General features: G+C 40.1%; 1 protein-coding gene across 10 annotated transcripts in view; it reads left to right on the forward strand.

Moving 5' to 3' along the window:
• Positions 1–3,292: 3,292 nt before the first annotated feature.
• LOC109895844 (pre-B-cell leukemia transcription factor 3) overlaps positions 3,293–19,023 on the forward strand; it is a 73,853-nt gene continuing 58,122 nt past the window's right edge. For 2 of the 10 annotated variants that reach the window (XM_020489872.2, XM_020489874.2), the window contains exons 1-2: positions 3,331–4,730; positions 5,481–5,554. In XM_020489872.2, the coding sequence (XP_020345461.1) occupies positions 4,537–4,730; positions 5,481–5,554 (268 nt within the window). In that variant the 5' untranslated portion in view covers positions 3,331–4,536. Of the gene's footprint in view, positions 4,731–5,474; positions 5,555–19,023 lie in introns of all 10 variants that reach the window. The other 8 variants (XM_020489876.2, XM_031830152.1, XM_020489877.2 and 5 more) reach the window with 7 other exon arrangements.

The raw sequence follows: 19,023 nt of genomic DNA on the forward strand, positions 1-19,023 counted from the left end.
GCCATAAACAGATGCAACAAACAGTCACAGTACCTCTCATCTTTCACATGTGCAGCAATAATGAAGACAAAGTGCAAGCCTGGAACAAATGCCGGGAAATAAATAAACAATGTACACAAACCAAATGAAAGACTGTTCATAATTTGGTTAGTAATGTCTCTGGCACCGTCTGCTTGGTCATTTCCTCGAATCTCCCTCAACAAGGGGATCACAGAGGCGACACTCAGACCAGGATCCATCTCACCGCTCCTTTGTCTCCTTTGTACCATTGGTCAGAGGTAGACCCATTACCAGCAGCTCTAGTTCTATTGAACATACAAAATATGAATCATAACAATAAGATATACATTGTTAATTCATATCATGTTGATATCTTAAAGCTGCAATCCTTAGTGGTAAAACGGCCATGTCCGTTTGCGATTTTACAACAACAAAGAAGTTACAGCAAACAACAAACACCGCTTTTTCCCCCTGACATCATTGCATGTGCGATAGAAGAGCAATTTTTTTACTCCATGCTGGAATATGCTCCTTAGCTCGGCAACAAAAACAATAACAATGGTGGTGGGTCGGCCAGTTGTGCTGTTTCGCTGATCTCAGCTTTAAAGCGCAAACATTTTGGATTTTCAGTTCATTTGGAAATGTTGCTGATTCATTTGTTTTGTGTTCAACAGCACTGGGTGGTTTACAGAATTTTCGTGTTTCTTTTTTTAATACTCTTTAGTATTCCGTTAACCCCTTGCAGACAACAGCCTTCTAAAATCACGCACCCATAACTTCCTCACTTAAACTGTATCCCTCCCATCAAAACAGAGCAAGCCACTCTATCAGTAAATGCTAATCTCCTAATTAACAAGCTAATTAGGCAATTACAGCTTTGCAGAAGGATGCCTAAATGAAATATGACAACACAGTCACTGCTTTCTATGGCACCTGTGGGTCTTTTCAGATGTCACATTGAAAAGCATAATATACATTTGAACAGATGACAAAGTGTTGTCTCTGCACACTCATGTGTAGCTCAAATAGACGAGCATGCTCTGCTTTAAAAGTCCTCATTTCATTAGTAATGGTGAGTTGATGAGGCTCAGTAATAAGTCCTCATGCATTAAACATATCATGTTATGCCACGCATCCTTTCCTCCAATACCATGTCCATTGTTGACAAAGTCCACAGAAGGTAAATCCTAAAATGATCAAATGATCTCATATGCAATGTAATGTGATGCTTGTTTTCCCCCCCTTGATTCAAGTGGTGTTGCCATAACAGCAATAATTAATTTCAAATGTTCAACTTTTCTTCATCGAAGTGGTGATGTTTCAATTAACACAAATCAACTAAAAATAAATACCAGTTATACAGTCAAATTGACATTCGGTTTATGTCTTACTCCTTTTTAGATCAACTGCAGTCGCATTATAAATGCAATAGAAGAGGCTTTTATTACGTACTTATTTTTTGCAATGGTTTTCTACTGAAAATGATTAGGGAAATTAAGAAAAGTAGAATAAATAATATATTTTAGATTAATAATATGGTTTCAGAATTGAAAACATTGTTTTATGACAATAGTGCACGACTGGTTATGTAAACATAGGGTGGTGAATTTGTAATGGTACTGTGTCTTTTTGCAGCGGGCTGTCATAGGACGGAAATGAATTATGTTGACATATGACTGAAAACAATGGTGAAAAGGTATGGTATGCAATGCAATGAAGAATCATGCACTGCAACAGAGGAGAGGAGCTCGAGCTGTACCTTTGAGCCCTCCTTGACAGGTATGCAGTGTGACTTGACAGCTCCGGTATTTCAATGATAAATGCAGTAGTCCTGGGACTCCCATTCACTAAACTCAAGAGTGTGTTGAGCTGAAACTTCAAGGTCAAGTGAATAAGAAAGGAGCGGAACCACACAGTTCACTTGTTAGAAGCTGTTTGTCGTGATCTCAACCCTCAGACATTTGAGGTTCTTGATTCAATCCAGAACCAAATCTCTCTTGGATTTATTTCATTAATTTTGTGAAAGTAAACAGTACACAGGGTAGTGTATAGTATAGTGTAGTTCACTCAGTGGTATGACTTTTCCCAAAGGCTACATTGTAATCTTGATTTTATTTTGTAACGCAAAACCTCTTGGTGTTCCTTTCTGATAAACAACACTAAACCACGTTTGTTGTTATATTTTATGATGACTGTATGATCCAATAACAGTTTTCAATTTTTGTTGCAATTTATCTCAAGAGTTTTGACAGAATTAGAGAGGCTATATGGAACTTCATGCTCTGGGAATGCTGTTGAGCCAAAAGGGGTTCCCTTCAGTTTTCATTAGAGGCTGTACAGTACCTAAGTTTATTTTGTAACTAATGAAAGCACATAATCTTTTCTTTTAGGCTAACAGGGCTTTTGCTCATGGGCATGGATGAGCCCCTTTTTGTCTATTGAGTTCATTTCTGGAGAATATCTGTCTATTTAGGGGACCCCCTTTGGCTCAAAAGCACCCCTAGAGGCAAAGATTCTGTATAGCCTTTTTAATTTTGTCAATGTTATGCTTACAATGAATTAAGACAACATTTAGTTATTATGTCTTGGTTCATATTGCACCACCACAGTTTGTGTGACCTACACCCTCACCAACATGTGGAGCTCTCCGACAAGTTTGCACAGAGATACTCTTCCCACACTTGCTATTCTGGAGTGCTTGCATGATGGTGACATTTCATTAAAACCTGTCTTATATGAATGGTGGGTATATAGATGATGATTAAATGTTGTTGCCCAAGAATTAGGAATTCGACTACTAGAATACTATTTAATAGGATCTCTATGGTTGCAGCCTTGCATCCAGCTCAACAACTTGTCTGCTGCCATAGCAACTGCAGGGGAGCGCTGAGCGGTGCTGCCTGCTTGTGCTATGGATGTCACCCGTAGCAACGACCAATCAGAAGTTTATATACTTTCAGAGATCTGTATATAATGAAGAGATGCTCATGTCTCTGCCCTAACAATTGGAGTAATTGTCCCAAAGGCGACAAGCTTAGGTCCAAAATAAAACCATAGAAACGCATAAGGATTATTTCGGACAGATTTTGGGGAGAGTGAAACCTCTCGCTTCGCCTCTTCCTCTATGTCCTTTGTAGAAGTACATGAAGGGATGTGGTGGGTGGGCTTTCAGGACCATGCATCGGCCAGCAATAGGTCACCCTGGTCGTCAGTCGCATTCAAACACAGCGTTGATTGGTCGATGAGGTTTACTTCCAATATTATAAACATGTCTACTGCTTGCCTACCCTATGAGGCAAGGCTTGGTAGGGACGACCATACATAGTATAGCCCTGAGAAGCGAAGAGTCAGTGCAATTCATTATCAGTTCTGTATCAAACTATATAAAACTCAGCTAAGCCTTTTATTTTGTGTGTTACACTCCAATTTTTTTATTATGTGTGGAGAATGACGGCATTTTGGTGCACGTGCACGGGTAAGGCATACGACAAGTGGGACTCCACCGTTATTTCATCATTATAATAACAATCTCAAGCACTGCTCTAGCATTTAATTTTCGGGGTTCCAGAGAGAAGTGACAAGAATATAGACCCCTCCTCTGAAGGGCGGAGCGTGCATTTTTATTCCGATTTAGTATTTTTTTGCTCTGACACGTCTGCACTGAGTGAGTGGCATTGGCACACTGTCAATCGCTCACTACCGCTGCCATCAAACAACATAAAGCACACAGGCAGAGGCTCGGGCTCATAAATTTCAGCAGGCAGATATTTTTGCGCATCGCTTTAAAGCGTGTAGCCTAATTAATTTCTCGCTGTTATTTTTTCTATAATTTTTCCACTAACGCTATTAACTTTTTCTACATTTCATATTTTTATTTTTGCATTTGGCTACCAATGCCGCTAATGATTTGTTTAATTTGCAGTTATCTTGGAAATAATTGCTATACATTTACAGGTAGAAGGTACTCATTTACTACCTAAGTGTTGTATTTTGTTTTTAATTGTTGTTGTTTTTTCATTCACTTGCTCATTGCTTTATTTCACTTTGGATATTTTTCGCGCTCACAATAATGTGGATTTGAACATTTACAAGAGGAATTGCAAGAGGAAACATAATCAAAAGAAGACCGCTAATAAATGAGAGATCAGCAAGGATCAGCAATACCCAACACGTCAAATCTAAAGAGAAAGACGAATTGACAAGAGGACTCGTGCAGGATACGAGGGACAGCGGCTGTCATTTTGACAAAGAAGTTTTGAAGAATTATAGCTTATGCATTTTCGGACACAAACATTCATAACTACACACACTTCGGACCGTAAATAAACAAGATAGTAAGAAAGTGATTACATGGACACGCGATATTGATACCATCACTGGTACTCACCTATTTATTTTTTCTTATACGCGTAAGCGCAATATCACCAATATTCAGCTCCTTAACGCAACACATGTACTAGTAGTTTTTGTATGTGAGTTTTTCAAGCTAAATTTCCGTTTGTGTGGCTTAGTGCATTGATTCTGTTGCGGCTGACTATGGACGAACAAGCCCGGATCATGCAGGCTCTCGGCGGTGTCAGCTTGGCTGGCCACTCCGTACAAGGAGGCATGGGACTGCAGCCTCCACATGGACACGATGGGACAGATGATGGGCGAAAACAAGATATCGGTGACATTCTGCATCAAATAATGACCATTACTGACCAAAGTCTGGACGAGGCGCAAGCAAAGTTGGTTCATTTATATGTTTTCACTACAAAACACTTTACGCACCATTACGCACTATAGCTAATTAATGCCCATGTAATAACAGGTAGCTAGGCTATAAAATGCTGCTCCATACCTGAAACCCACCGACAATTAGTTGCAGCGACCAATGTATATTAAAAAGTGAACACCTGTCATCCAGTAATTCTAACATTTTTGACACTTGCATCTTTGCCTTGTGTGGAGTCTACATAAACTTTTAGGGGAAAGTGCAGGCTATATATTTCATTTACATATAATGTTGCGTATTGGTAGGCTGGGCTACTGTAAACATTGACTGATGCGTATTTGTAGAATAATGTGTTTCACAGTAACTTATGATATTTTAAAATAACGTTGGGTAATGTCCTAATTTAATTCCATAGCAAGTTATTTTCCATTAGTAACACTTTTGAATGTACACTCTTGAGTAGTTTCAATTGTGAATTTTCAACAAATAAAGTTTTTTTAACTAACTTTGAAGTCATACAGAATAGTTAGTATTTCAACAAACAATGCATCCATTGTCATTCGTGTTGACAAATAACTCTTTATGTTACAACTTTGAGATGCATGTCAACATTACCTACAGATCCTCCATGTGCAAAGTGAGCAAGGCCTCGAAGTTATTGTAAAGAGCAAGGCCATTATTCAGTCATTTCTTAAACGTTTTAACAACTGTGGTGTTATAGTGACTATATTTCAATGTTGGTTCTTGTCTCAAACTGAAACAGGAAACATGGACTGAACTGCCACAGAATGAAACCTGCACTCTTCAGCGTCCTCTGCGAGATCAAAGAGAAAACTGGTAAGATTTCACATGCATTAAAGTGTAGGATTAAACAACACGAGGACTGTAATAATAGGAAACATTGCGGAACCACAACGCATTTGCACACCGCCATCTTTATTTTCCTCTAGGCAGCCTTATCCGATGTTATCAAGCGGGAGACAGAATCAGCTCCGCAACGGAGCAAATTTGTAACGGGAAAATGTAGGCTATGGTTTCACCCGTTGAGAAGCATCCATACCCCACAAGAAAATGTATTATGTGCTCTCACGTACAAATTGATAGTGGGTTGTTATTCGGTGGTTCCATTGCCGTGGCATGGACAAGCTGGCAACCTGCACATGTTTACGCTGTGCGTCACATTCTCGCGTTTCGCACAAATAAAGGACATTCACCGGCTTTGGTGTTTTTAGGCTACACCACACAGCGCCCATTATGTGAGCTGCATCTCAACTATGCGTCGTTGTGTTTTATTAACATTGAAAGTATAGCCTACAGTGATTATTCCAGTTTTCACTATTTAAATTAATCCGAAAATGTGTCAGTTACAATGTAATCTCCTGCATAATGAGGTTTTCTGACCACAGGATCACTATTGACATTATTAGCGCCAGTCTATCTAACCGTTGTTGCCATCTGTAACGCACATACAACATTAATTGGATCAATAAAGTCAGACGTTTCTAACGTGACAAGCTAAGTGCAATGAAACGGTGTAAAGTATATATAACAACACATAAAAATATTTGCCAGGCATTCGTGGACAGTCTTTAGAACCCATCTCTGCACATCATTTGACTTTCCTAATACAAATGGGTAGCATACAAATGAGTAATTGTATTAGGGTTCATACATTGTTAGAAAGTAGGACATGATTTAAGATTTTAATTACATTTTAAGTATATATATATTTTATATTACATTTGTTTGGTCATCTTAGTAGCCTTCTGTAAGATGATGTGTAAAACACGAAAGGGGAAACAAGCGCCCCCCAAACATCAACATTGTGTGTGTGTGTCCACTGTGTGAGTGAGTTTGTGCATGTGCAAGCGTGTGAGTGGCACCATGCGACTTTAGGATCACCTTTTTCAAACTCTAACCATAATAAATCCACAAACGAATAGGTTGCTAATAGTGGGTTAACCTGTCTTGTGCACCTTTCTTGTGTGTTGCGATGCCATGCAATCCTGACGTCACAGCAAATGCAGCAAATCAAATATGATACACTGATAGCACAGTATTTTATCATAATGCGCCTTTTAATTTCTGTTGTTTACCCAAGGTCGAGTGGGCCTGTAGGTTTTGGTGAAAGGAGAATGCTCATAAGAAGCCACAAACACCACAGCCAATGATGTGATGCTTTTGTTAGGACAGGTTGCCAGTCATTCCAAGGCCAGATGGATATCGTATGGACCTAATACAAATAATATAACATTTGGATATGACAAAAAGGTATTTTTCATGGATAGGATTCCTCTCACAATTTTTATGAGCCAAAAGGAGGTTACTGCTAGTCAACTTCTCACATATAAACCTATTACAAAAATGTGTTTGCACTGCAATGTAAAACACAAATACAAGTTTTCAGTATTGTAGGTGTATATGAAACATATACAAAATATTGAAATTCATTATTATTGTTAAAGTGTGTGTGGCTTGTTTTTTTGGGCCAATACCCTATAAAGTCTAATAGGCAGAGGTTCTTATTCTTGCCCAAAATATTGAACTTTATTAAATACATTTAATATAAAATGTCCTTTTCATTTTAAAGATTTCAAGTTGTGGAAATGTTTTTTTTTCAATCTGTTGCCAGGAGCATTATACTTACTCTTGCTAGTGAATATTTGATATATTTGGTATATTTGATACCAATGGCAAAGTTGCATTAGTTAATGACTACAAGAGACAATACATCAGATTACAAGAGTGATGTAAGCATTTGGCATTTTCCCCTACATGCCGGTCAGGTCTAGGTTTTGTATATTGGTGTCTGTAGAGAGAGAGAGAGTGATGACAGCTGTCAAATACCGGTAAACTCCTAAACCCATTTTAAAACATAGGAAAGTGGCCTATCATACAAAAACTTAAATGACATTCACTTGCTACTGCTTCAAAATAGTGATGGCTTGCCAGATTTGTGGCCTTTGTGGGGCTAATAATAAGCAGAAGTGACTTGGGGAAGACCATAAAACTTAATGAACTTCTTGGCCACAGGAGGTGTCCACAGGGGCAAGAGAAGGGCCCGCTTGGCTGCCTTGCCTACTTGAGGCATTCTTTATGCCTGTCGAAAAGGAAGAGGGAAAGCGAGCGAGCGATCGTGTAAGAAAAAGGGACAAAGTGATCACTGGATGGTTTAGCTCGATGTAATAGTGGGTGAGCGACTGTGCATACAGTATTGTGTATGCTTCTGTGTGTGCATCATAGATGAATCCATGCATCAATATAAACACACACACGATATGTATGTTTCCCTATATGCTTTCAGATCTAAACCCCACCTGTAGAACTCAAATCTCCATGGGCACATATTGGATTACTTTTTACATATTTATATTTCATATTACATTAAAGATCTAATTAAATATGCATGAGGAATAGGGTCTCCAAGTATGCAAATGATTTAAATGAGCTTGTTTACCAGCTCAGTTGTTGTAATCTTCTTTAATCCCTTTGATGGCCTTTGTTTCAATGTATTTTTCCACGAAACAATATTCTTCTGTACTACATTGTTTGAGCACTCAATTTAGAAATGTCTGTGTAATAATGCTTCTTCTGGTTGTACATTTTCTCTATCCCAGTCCCTCTGATCAGTGTGTGTTTTGTGTGCCGTTTGGCATTTGGAAGCAGCTGTAAAGTTATTGTTTCTACTTTTATGAATTTAAATCCACTTTCTGTTTTGAATTGAGACGTGCCTCAGAATTTAGAGGTGTGTGTGTGTGTTTAGCTTGTTTGCAGTTTTGTCTACATCTTATATGTATGAAAACATTTGACAGGTGGACATTATTGATCTCATTGTACCAGATACTCCAGTGCCTTCATTTGATTATACTTTATCAATAGATACATAATGCAATTCAATGCAATTAGTTTGCTAAGATATTTTGTCGTAAATCAAAGGAGAGAGCAATGTTCGGAAATATAAAATGCTCATTATTATTCTTGGATCACACTGTATCAAGCATAAATAAAAACAGGCTAAATCAAACCAGAAGTGTTTGTATTGTAGCCATGTAAACAATGACAGCAAACATACGTATTTACATCTGTTTAAAGAGTGAATGGATGATGTGTGTATCTGTCTTGAGTGTGTGTGTATCTGTGTGTGTGTCTGTGTGAGTGTGTATCTGTGTGAGTGTGCGTGTGGTTAACATGTGGTTTGGAGTCACAGCCTCCCCCCTCTTAGCCATTGACAGAGCTCAGCTGGTCTGGTGGCCTTCTTGACCGGGTTGTTTTCCTTTCCCACTGTGGGCCATTCACATGCCCCTGTGAATCTTTGCCCCTTTCATGTCTGTTGAAGTGGCACACAATCCCAATGTCATTTAACCATGCAATGATCCCATCCGGTGAAAATCATTTCCAACCATGAATTTGACAGCAGTGCAACAAACAAACACAGCTTTAATTATTTTATGTTTAAAGTATGTGCTTTAAAACTGAGCAGAAAATGTATTTTTGGGAGAAAAGTAGAGTAGTTGTATCAAGGCTCTCTTAAACAGCTCCAGTGGAAAAATGTGAAACAGTACCTGATATATATCTAGAATCTTTACATTAATATCCATGTTAGAAATACGACGGCCATTTCAACCTGTGTGGAGAATTAATGTATGTATGCCTCCCACTTAGAATCTCAGAAACTCACCAGGGACCTCGGTGCATGGCGTCAAGGGCGGGGGGTTAAGTTAAATCTATTTTTCCGCTTGGGTCAGTAGCCCGTGTTGTGTGGTTGGGAAAGAGAGAGGGATGCACTTGACTGGTAAACAGACAGATGGGTTTTGCAATGCAAGGCTGTTTGTAGTGTTCGGAGGATTGTTGGCACTCTTATTGTAGACCTAGAGCAGATTTCCTCATTGCTAAAACCCTAGAAGTATTAATTCACTTTGATATGCTAATTAGAGGGCATTATGGAAGAAATGAGATTAAGTGGCAGCATGAAGTCATTTACTTGTCAGTAAATTGAGTGTTTTTAGCAGGAGGGGTTTGTTTTTTCACTTTCTCTTGGTTTTGCATTTCAATGAGCTGAATGTGAGATATTGCTAAAACTGCTAGAATTCTGTGCCCTTTTGCCCATTTAGTTTTTTCTCTCTTATCATGTTCGACACTAGCAATCTGCAAAAGATCACACAGGTTTGTTCTTCGACATTACTTTTTTCCACACCTCTTCTGAATTGTGCCCAGCATGTCAGGGGCAGAAAAAGAAAAGTAAACTCTAAAAAGATAAGTATGCTGTCATTTCTTCCTGCCATAGCTTGAGGAAGAACTACGGTGCATTGTGGAGGGAGATCTCAGTGCTAATCAGATGTGCTGGGTTTGTTTTCTCTTGCTCTCCTTTCCCCTCTCTCTCGCCCTGGAAGAGAGGCTTTCAGCAAACAGCGGGAGCAGTAAGAATAACAACGGTGAAAGATTACCTCCATATGGTATTTCTGACCAGGAAAGGAGAGGTTCTGCAGCAGGACTCCTCTTTGATGTGAGGTTTAATCAATAGAAAGAGATTACAGAAAACTATTACAATCTAAATCACAGCGCGCCACTGAGAGGCTTAGTCCTCTTCACAGCTCTCTCAGCTGCACTGCACTCCTCCTGGCTGCTTATTGACCTGTTGTTTTCTTGACCTTTGACTCATCAAGTTCAGAAACGGGAGGTCTGGAGAGGTAAGAGAGTGCAGGAGGCTCAGGCTGATAGATACCCAGATCCAGTGTCTAGAGCAGAGGATTAGAGAGACTAGCTACAGACTAGGGGAATGTCAGCATTGTGTTGGACAGCATTATGTTAGCCTCCTCACATTACTGAACACACTGCTGAACATGCTACAAAATGTGTCTGTTCATCTATGTGCACGTTGTGGTTATGAACACTGGATTGGCTGAATTAATTTCAGAGTGAGGTTGTAATTAACCACATGCAAGGCTGAGTAAAAGCATTACCTTGCGTAAATATTGTTAGGTTTTAGGGGTAAGCATTTCTCAAACCTTTAGGGAACATTAATTTCAAGGCACTCTGACAGAGTTAATGAGCCACCTTAATCTAGTTTGGTGTTAATTTTACATCCCATTATTATTATTATTATTATTAGTAGAAGTAGTGGTATTTTTATTAGTATTATTAGTATTTGTGTTTGTATTATTATTACATTGAGAAAACAATCTAAGTTAATGATATCAGTATCCTTACCGTGGCCCATGATCAAAAGTCAATATTTGTCAAGACTGCCTTGTTCTTTACCATTTGTTTTTTTCATAGTGTTGATTTGCGCACAATACCAGAGTCAATGTATGCCGGGGAACAGAAAGCTATTCAGCAGACAGACAATTGACTTTGGCTGCTTTTTGTTTGAGAGTGCCTCAGTGATGTGGCTGCAGTGACTAGATAGCGCTCGGCAGAATGGTTCTCTCACAGCTGGGTTCCTGGCCGTCTCAATGGCAGGGCCACTTGTGCTTCCTCTGCATCGGGCAGCGGGCAGGGGATTGGGAAGATGGGGCTGTTATCTAAGCAGCTCCCAAATTCCCTCCTTTCTCCTAACAACAGAGAAAAAAGAGCAAGCATATGACAAAGAGAGAATGGAGAAAAAGTAGGGTGCATATCAGTATCTATAGGGAGGGAAAATCTGTAATCTCAAGATTTCACATGTTCTGAGTATTTGTTGTATTTTGTTATCCTGACTCCTACAGTATATAGCAGCACCGGAATCTGATTCTGATCTGAACGAGGCGCTTTTGAACGATAATCCGCTGGTGCTGATGTCCCTCCATCTGTACAAACGCAGAACCTTGCACTTGCCTCTCTCGCTCCCATTTCTATAGCTGGAAGCGTTTTCTGTGGGCTCCTATGCGAACAACAGCCGATAATTGTTTTTTCCACATACGTTATGCAAATGAGTCTTTATGGCAACTGGCATAAGAATTAGCATCCTCCAACAATATTTTAGTAGGTTAATTGCGAAATTTCGAAATTGTACATCTGCGTTGTTAATTAGGCATGACAGAGGTGGTGAAATAGCTATCTTCAGGCGGTGGCAGCCAGGAAAGGCTGCTTGGGATGCAAAAGGGAAGGATTGATTGAAATTGAGGGGTTACAGCTGTAGGAGTGTGGCTGTCAAGGAATACTTCTTTGTGTCTGCCACACGTTTATTTCACACGTTTAACATCGGTAAAGCTTGGAGCATCATGGCCCTTGCTTGCTTTCTGTGCACTCTCCATTATCCTCAATGTTCTGGTGCCTCTCTCTGCTAACCAAACAGAGTATCCCACCTGAACCAACATGCTGCTGAAGCGTGATGAATAATAGAAAAGAAAATTAGAATAAATCTCTCAGATCCTCCTCAGCATTGTTCGTCCTCCATCAGGCAGAAAGGCTCCTCCCACATTGACCCAGTCTGGGTATCAATGACATTGTCTTATATTTGCTAATCTCATTTAATAAACGTGGTCCCTGCACCCCACCCCCAACTCTTTCGATGAACTCATGTTTCATTTAAGTACCTTCTATCTCAGATCCCTCGGTTTGCTCCATTCTTTGTTATTCAAGAAAACACAGTGTATATGAACATATAGAATATTAACTCATAGCCAGAATTCTGGTATTGTAATTTCATTGGAGTTGATCAATTCAGTTGGCTTAAAAATAAAAAAATAAAAAAATGGGAATATGTTTGTTTTACGTGTGAGTTACTCGAGATGTTCAATCCCTGCAGAATATATCAATTATTTTTCTACACTATATCCCTTGTGATCGTTGCGTAGCTAAGCCTTCCTCTCCAGGGGCCAGAGGTCATAATGTTTCCCCCTGTGGGCTACATGGTGCCCTTATGTTGATGGAGGAACTGAAATGTTGTAGATGTTTTAGGGGCACAGCAACATGGAGGAGGTAGCTTGTTCTCTATCAGGGCCCCGGCATCTGTTAGCATGGCATCTCCTCTAATATATTGCCGCGGCTGCGCGCTCTACAGACCAGAAAGAGGCCGGCTGATGAATTCGATATCACCTTTGACTCGGCAGCTATTCTTTGCAGGTTAACCAAATTGTGCTCAGTATTGAAACATTACATTTTCATTTAAAGTGAATGTTCCACCAGCCACGCTGTTTTCAATATTTTATACTTTTCCCCTGACATGTGTATATGAAATAAGTACAATTTGTGATGTGTTATCATCAATAATTTTGTCAGCAGGCGTAAAAGCTTAAAAAGCCATCCACCCACCACGGTGTTTATGTCTACAGCAAAATGTAAAATGACCATTTACCCATGCAGACCTCACTGGATGGTTCCTTTCAGATATAGATTTGACAGCGAGTATGTCTGCTAAATCAATTTGTTTCATGTTTACTTAATGGCATTTTCTCAATTATACATTTCTAGATTTGTGTCGGTAATATTCAGTTCAAGCCTATAAGGGACTAGTCTGAAAGTGTCTTATGGTGCGATAAGTGATATTGATCCAGTAAGAGCTGATCACAGATCAGGTAACAGAGACACTGGACCATGGGGAAGACTGTTACACAGTTATAACAATGATACAACTAAAGGTTTGGTTACCGGATGTTTCCTATAGAGTTTCTTTATCTGAGCCCAATCTTGGTCTTAATGTTTTAACGCAGCATCGTTAGATGGTGGAGCTGTATTGCCATATAGCAGTTATTAGTGTAAAGAGGGTCAGATGGAGAGACTGGTCTGCTGTCAGTAATGATACTGCTATTTATAGGTCCCCATTTCATTAGCTCCAGTGTTTCAGGGAAGAGATTTTCTCATGGGGCAATAGATGCCTGATGTTAATTTACTCTCCATACACATTACATGTGGACAACCAACATGCTATAATGGTTTTTAGTACAGAGGTGCACTGCTGCTGTTCATAGGAAATATATTTTGATGATGCTATTTGTTTTGGGGTTTATCTATTTTATGATTGGCCGTTTGTTTTCTTCATTATACGATGAATATAATACTATCCGTCTAATACAGTAACATGTATAGGGAATGGAACTCTTACAGGTGATCCGTTTTTCTCTCAGAGAAGTGTTGGTATTTTCAGATGTAGGCTATTAGATTTACAGATTTTATTTGAGCATTTATAACAGTACAACATTGCAAGGCTGCTACCGTGTTCAGATCATTATCAGTGTTATCACACACATGCTCTACCATGTCGAATAACAACGCGTGACTGTAGTCCGTTTTCTCCCTTGCTGTACCATATATGTATCTTCCCAAAAGGTGCTTTCTAAAGTTCTATCCTTATTTGTTCAGCTGAAATGAAGACTCTTTTCCATTGTTCCACAAGCCATTGTTCCACATGTTTCACACATTAGAATGATATATTGAAGGCCGAAATGGGAAAAAGACTGCAATGCAATGAAATTTTAATCAGCGTCTTCTGCTGCTGCTTTAATAAGGCAAATAATTCTTATGGCTGCTGTGTTAAGATTTCTAATATTTAATTCATAACAAACCTTGCATTATTCTGCTGCTGCCCTAACAAGCCCCACTCTGCTGCCTGCCAAAAGGCAACCATAAAAATGTAAAAGCGGATGTAAATGTCTAACGACAACTGGATGAGCAGCTTTGAAGTCATCAATAAATACTATACTGCCTTACATTATACTATTAAAATGGGGCAGAGATTGTCTATTTTTACTCAACATTAAGATAATGATAGAAAAAGTGAGAATATATATTGAAGGTCAGATGAAAACAATTCCATGATGGGGCTGTATTTGTTTTAAAGGCAACATATTGGTTCCTGGTGTTGAACACACAGAGAAACCTTCTATTATTGAGTGATCCAGATTTACTATCTCTACTCCTAGAACAATACACAAGGGACTGAAATCCCCTTCCTCTTCTCGCGTCATATTTACTCAAGCAAGGGTTGGTGAATGTATAAGCCTACTCTAAATGTATCTTTCTTTTTCTTCACCTAAGCCCTTGAAGTTCATTTTTGTGGGCTGAAGCAATGGAAAGATGGCAAGTGGCCAACGACTAGGTTCTGGCTCATGTTACAGTGAAACGGCGGGTCCTGTTTTCGTCTCTTGGTGAAATGGCTTAATTGGTGTCAGAGCCCCAGGGATAAAGGCCTCTTGCTCTGAAACATAGCCACACCGGGCCTGTATTCCCTCAGCCAGGACGAGCGGGTAACGCCTGGTGGTGAATGAGGACTGAGCCGTGCCATAACAATACGCAATGATGTTTGGGATGACAGAAATTAATACGCTCTTGCTCCCAGAAAGCCATGATTAATGACGGCGAGCAGGGGAACGCTGTCCCTCCTTTTACTCCACATTGACGGGCATTGAAAAGCGAAAAAGGCTGGCTTCTCTTCCCTTTAGAAAGTGGAGGTCACCCAGAGTACATTACTGCTATTTTTCTCTCCCTTTTTTTCCGGTGGGAGATTGGATGGTTCCTCCTAATGAATTTAGGATGGGTCCGCTCCCCAGATTTGTGAGCTGGTATCCTGTCCACTAGCATGCTGTTGGGAGTACTCAGTCTTTCCTGGAGTTATGGCTGTTAGGAAGTACATGGGAAAGGAAAAGCACCTACTGATATATGGAATTACTTATATTACAACATAACAGGTATTGACTGATGTTTGCTTGATTTGTTTAACAGGCGTCCCTAATATCTTCACTACATGTCTATAGATATTATAACACAGTTAATGGCATGTTGGCAACCTAGATCCATGTATCAATATGATCGATCATGTCTGCACACTTGGAAAAGGACAGCAAACAAAAATAAGATATATTCGATGTTGTAAAGAAAGGATGATGACAATGTGCTTTTTCATAGTAAGTGTGTTTTGGGATATTAACAACAGTCGTTTAATTGAACATCTTAAACATTGAGGATTTTCTGAAAGTGAACGATTCGGGAGCCCATGTGTGAACACACTGAGCTGATGTGCAGTAGCCATGATATGAGTGTCTGTTGTGTCCTAGCAGCAGACACATTAATATTTAATCCTGTGTGCCACAGACATCCCCAGAGCATTCTGTTCAGGCCTTACTTTCACTAATGTCTTTTCCACCTTCCCAGGTATTTCATTTCTACGTAATGGAGAATTAAAGCATGCATTAGGATGATACCAGGCACCTTGTAAGGGATTTCTAAGGTCATTTCTCTCTGCACATTGCAGTGAAAATTCTAAAAGCAAGTTTTGCCAATGGACATTCTGCTGACACGGTGTATTTCCCTCACTCCTGCTTCTCAAATAAGCACTAGCTCTGTCAGAATGATTGATACATATTTAGGTAGCACTTTCTTTCTCGTAGCACTGTGGAAGGTAGGAGTGTATGCGAGCAGCAGAGAAGTCAAAGTTTTAAACAGTGAATCAGAAAGCCTCATAAGGGTCTCTCTCTGCTCTCAGACGGGTGCGTAGGAAGACAATGTCAGCTTTGATTTGGCTTGTCAGTGATTTGAATAGTTACTATCTCACCATTCGTCATTTCAATTGTTTCCTGTGTATGAAGGCTCAAAGCTCCCATCAACAAAATCTCACAAAGTCACTGAATCAGCATAGTTCCAAGGGTTTGTTTACTATTTAAACCTCTACAGTTTTACTACATATAGTAAGTTGTGTCAGTCTGTACTGTATATGTAATGCCCTCAATTTGCTTTCGGTCTTTTAATACAATTATGCAAAGTGATAGGCCTCCCATGCAAATGTGCACATAGCTGGGTTAGAACAGAAGGCGTGGTTCCCCACATTCTCTAAATAATGAAAAATATCCCCTAACGTAGTGTGTGTGTGTGTGTGTTTTTGTGTGGGTCGGCCGACCCGTCAGGTCCTGGAGTGAAGGCTGGGTGCGAGGGCGCCTGGTACCTCCGTCTGTAAGTATGCCGAGCACGGCCTGGCCTCTCCCGGGTGCTGATGGAGAGCATGGAGTGGAAGAGTTAATTTATTTAATGACTGAGTGTCTTTTATCTCCCGAGCCCTGATTAGAATCCATGCTTGATGAGGGACGGGATAGAGTGGTGTGCACCAGCCTCACGCACTTAGACCCACGGACTCCGATTCCTCCATCCTTTCTCCTCCCCACCTCCACTCTATCCGTCTCCTCCGCTTTCTCCAGTAAAGATCAGAAACTAGGGTTAAGGAAAAATCATGCTATAGAGTCAGATATTTTACAATTATTATCTGTACGCCTTTGATAATTGTGTAGCCTACCTTGTATAGGATTTAGCATGGTGAGCTAAAGGGAGCGATCCTGGGAAATCCGAGTGAGGAGTAACGTTACATTGTAATTGTGATTAGTTGTGTGTGGCATGGGGCGTGATAAAGATGAAGGGCTGTGGAGATAGCTGTATGAACGTGGGAAAGCCAAACAGTGTGTGTCACTTTGGCAGCAGTGGCTGTCAGCAGTGGGGAGCTGCTGTTGTAAAAACCATGACCTCGCTCTCTGCCAGCATGCCTCTTGTGGAGCCAAAGCACTGCCCTGCAGATCTGGGCCAGTTGTGGGACGGAATGCAAAAAACACAGAGGACAGTGGAAATAAGTTCTAAAACCCTAATTGTGAACGGGTGGAAGTAATGACATACTTCGCTGAGCTATCATGACCAGAGAGGTGAGAGAGAGTGGGAGAGAGGTGAGAGAGAGGGGGAGAGAGGTGAGAGAGAGGGGGAGAGAAGTGGCACAGAGGGAGAAAATACTCCCTGCTTCTAACATTTCCATAAGCCATCATCAGTAATGCAACAGCAACCTCACAAACCAGAAATGATTTCTTCAGGCATTTCTGTCAAGTCTTATTCAAATAACACCAGCCTCACATTTGAATAACAGGCGACATTTTGAATTAATTAATCAGACAAGATAGTCTAGGCCTCTTCTCATTAGTCTACGGGTCAGGCTGGGGAAGATATATGCGCTGGAGATGATATACTTCTCTTTAATAGTGATTTATGGAGATTTTGGATTGCGCTCGATTTGTCAAAGGGCCTGGTAGCAGAAGAAAATAGGACAGTACATATTTCATTACCTAATCCTTGATTGATTCCATGATGCTAAAAGATATAATGCTTTTGTTTAGATGCATGGAAATCTCTTGTTGAGGCTGCAACCCAACATCGAGAGCAGAAACACGCACACACACACGCACACACACACACACACACACACACACACACACACACACACACACACACACACACACACACACACACACACACACACACACACACACACACACACACACACACACACACACACACACACACACACACACACACTCTCTCTCATTTTAATCTCCTCATAGACCTTTCCCATTTTACTTTTCCTATGCAATTAAGCGAGGGCTGTAAATTATAACTGTGCAGTACTTTAATTATCACAGTGTAAAAATAGAGTTCTTATCTTTGAGAGGATTTCATTAACTTACTGATTATCCTGTGTGTGCTAAATTTGTTCTTCCAGAATAATACGAGGAATTGTATTTACATTATGTAGTCGGTATGTAGTAGGTATGTACTGACACAGCCAGCCTTGGGCTATTCTGGCTAGTGAAATATAAGCACCTATTCTAAAATAGAGACAACATATTCATGTCAGTTCCCAAGTCAATAAGATTCTTGACATTTGCTGACAGCTTGGTGTTAAACTATTTTGGCTTTGAAGTTGTTTCCGTACTGTACTGTAATATAATGTAAGTTTAATATTTAGTATAGGTGTGAATCCAATACATAACAGTTTTATGACATGCTCTCTTTCTTGTTATTTCCTGGCCACAACAACATGATGTATTTTATGTTTGTTATCCACCGTGCAGCCAATTATGGTCATCCCACTCTTGTTTATTGCTCTTAGAAACGAGTGTTTGTGGTTGCAGATTGAAGTACAGCAATGCTTTAGCTGTCTGTATATGTCTGTGAGTGTGCGTGTGTGTTCCTGTTAGCTTGCTTTGGGCCGGTGGTATTAACACTGTGTGAGAGGATGAGGCTGCGGATGAGGCTGCGGTAGGATCTGTCCATAATTCTCTACTTGGGCATGACTTTGCAAGCGTGTAATTGGGCATAGGCCTAAATTTATCAGGGTAAAGGCTGTTTGTACAACCCGGAGGTGCAGAGAGACTGCTGATCTCCACCTGCTAGAACTCCTTAATAATACTGACTATTCAACAGTGACTGAGGTTATAACACACAAGCATTGTTATTGATTATTGTCTGATTGCCTTACATTGGTGGAATGTGTCAGTGTGTCTTTGACTCGGTTCATTTTGCACAAATCAGTCATTTTGGTGGTTTCGATGGTTGAATATAAGACATATCCCGGGATCTGGGTT

This window comes from Oncorhynchus kisutch, linkage group LG8 (genome assembly GCF_002021735.2).
Source record: "Oncorhynchus kisutch isolate 150728-3 linkage group LG8, Okis_V2, whole genome shotgun sequence".
Lineage (NCBI taxonomy): Eukaryota > Metazoa > Chordata > Actinopteri > Salmoniformes > Salmonidae > Oncorhynchus > Oncorhynchus kisutch.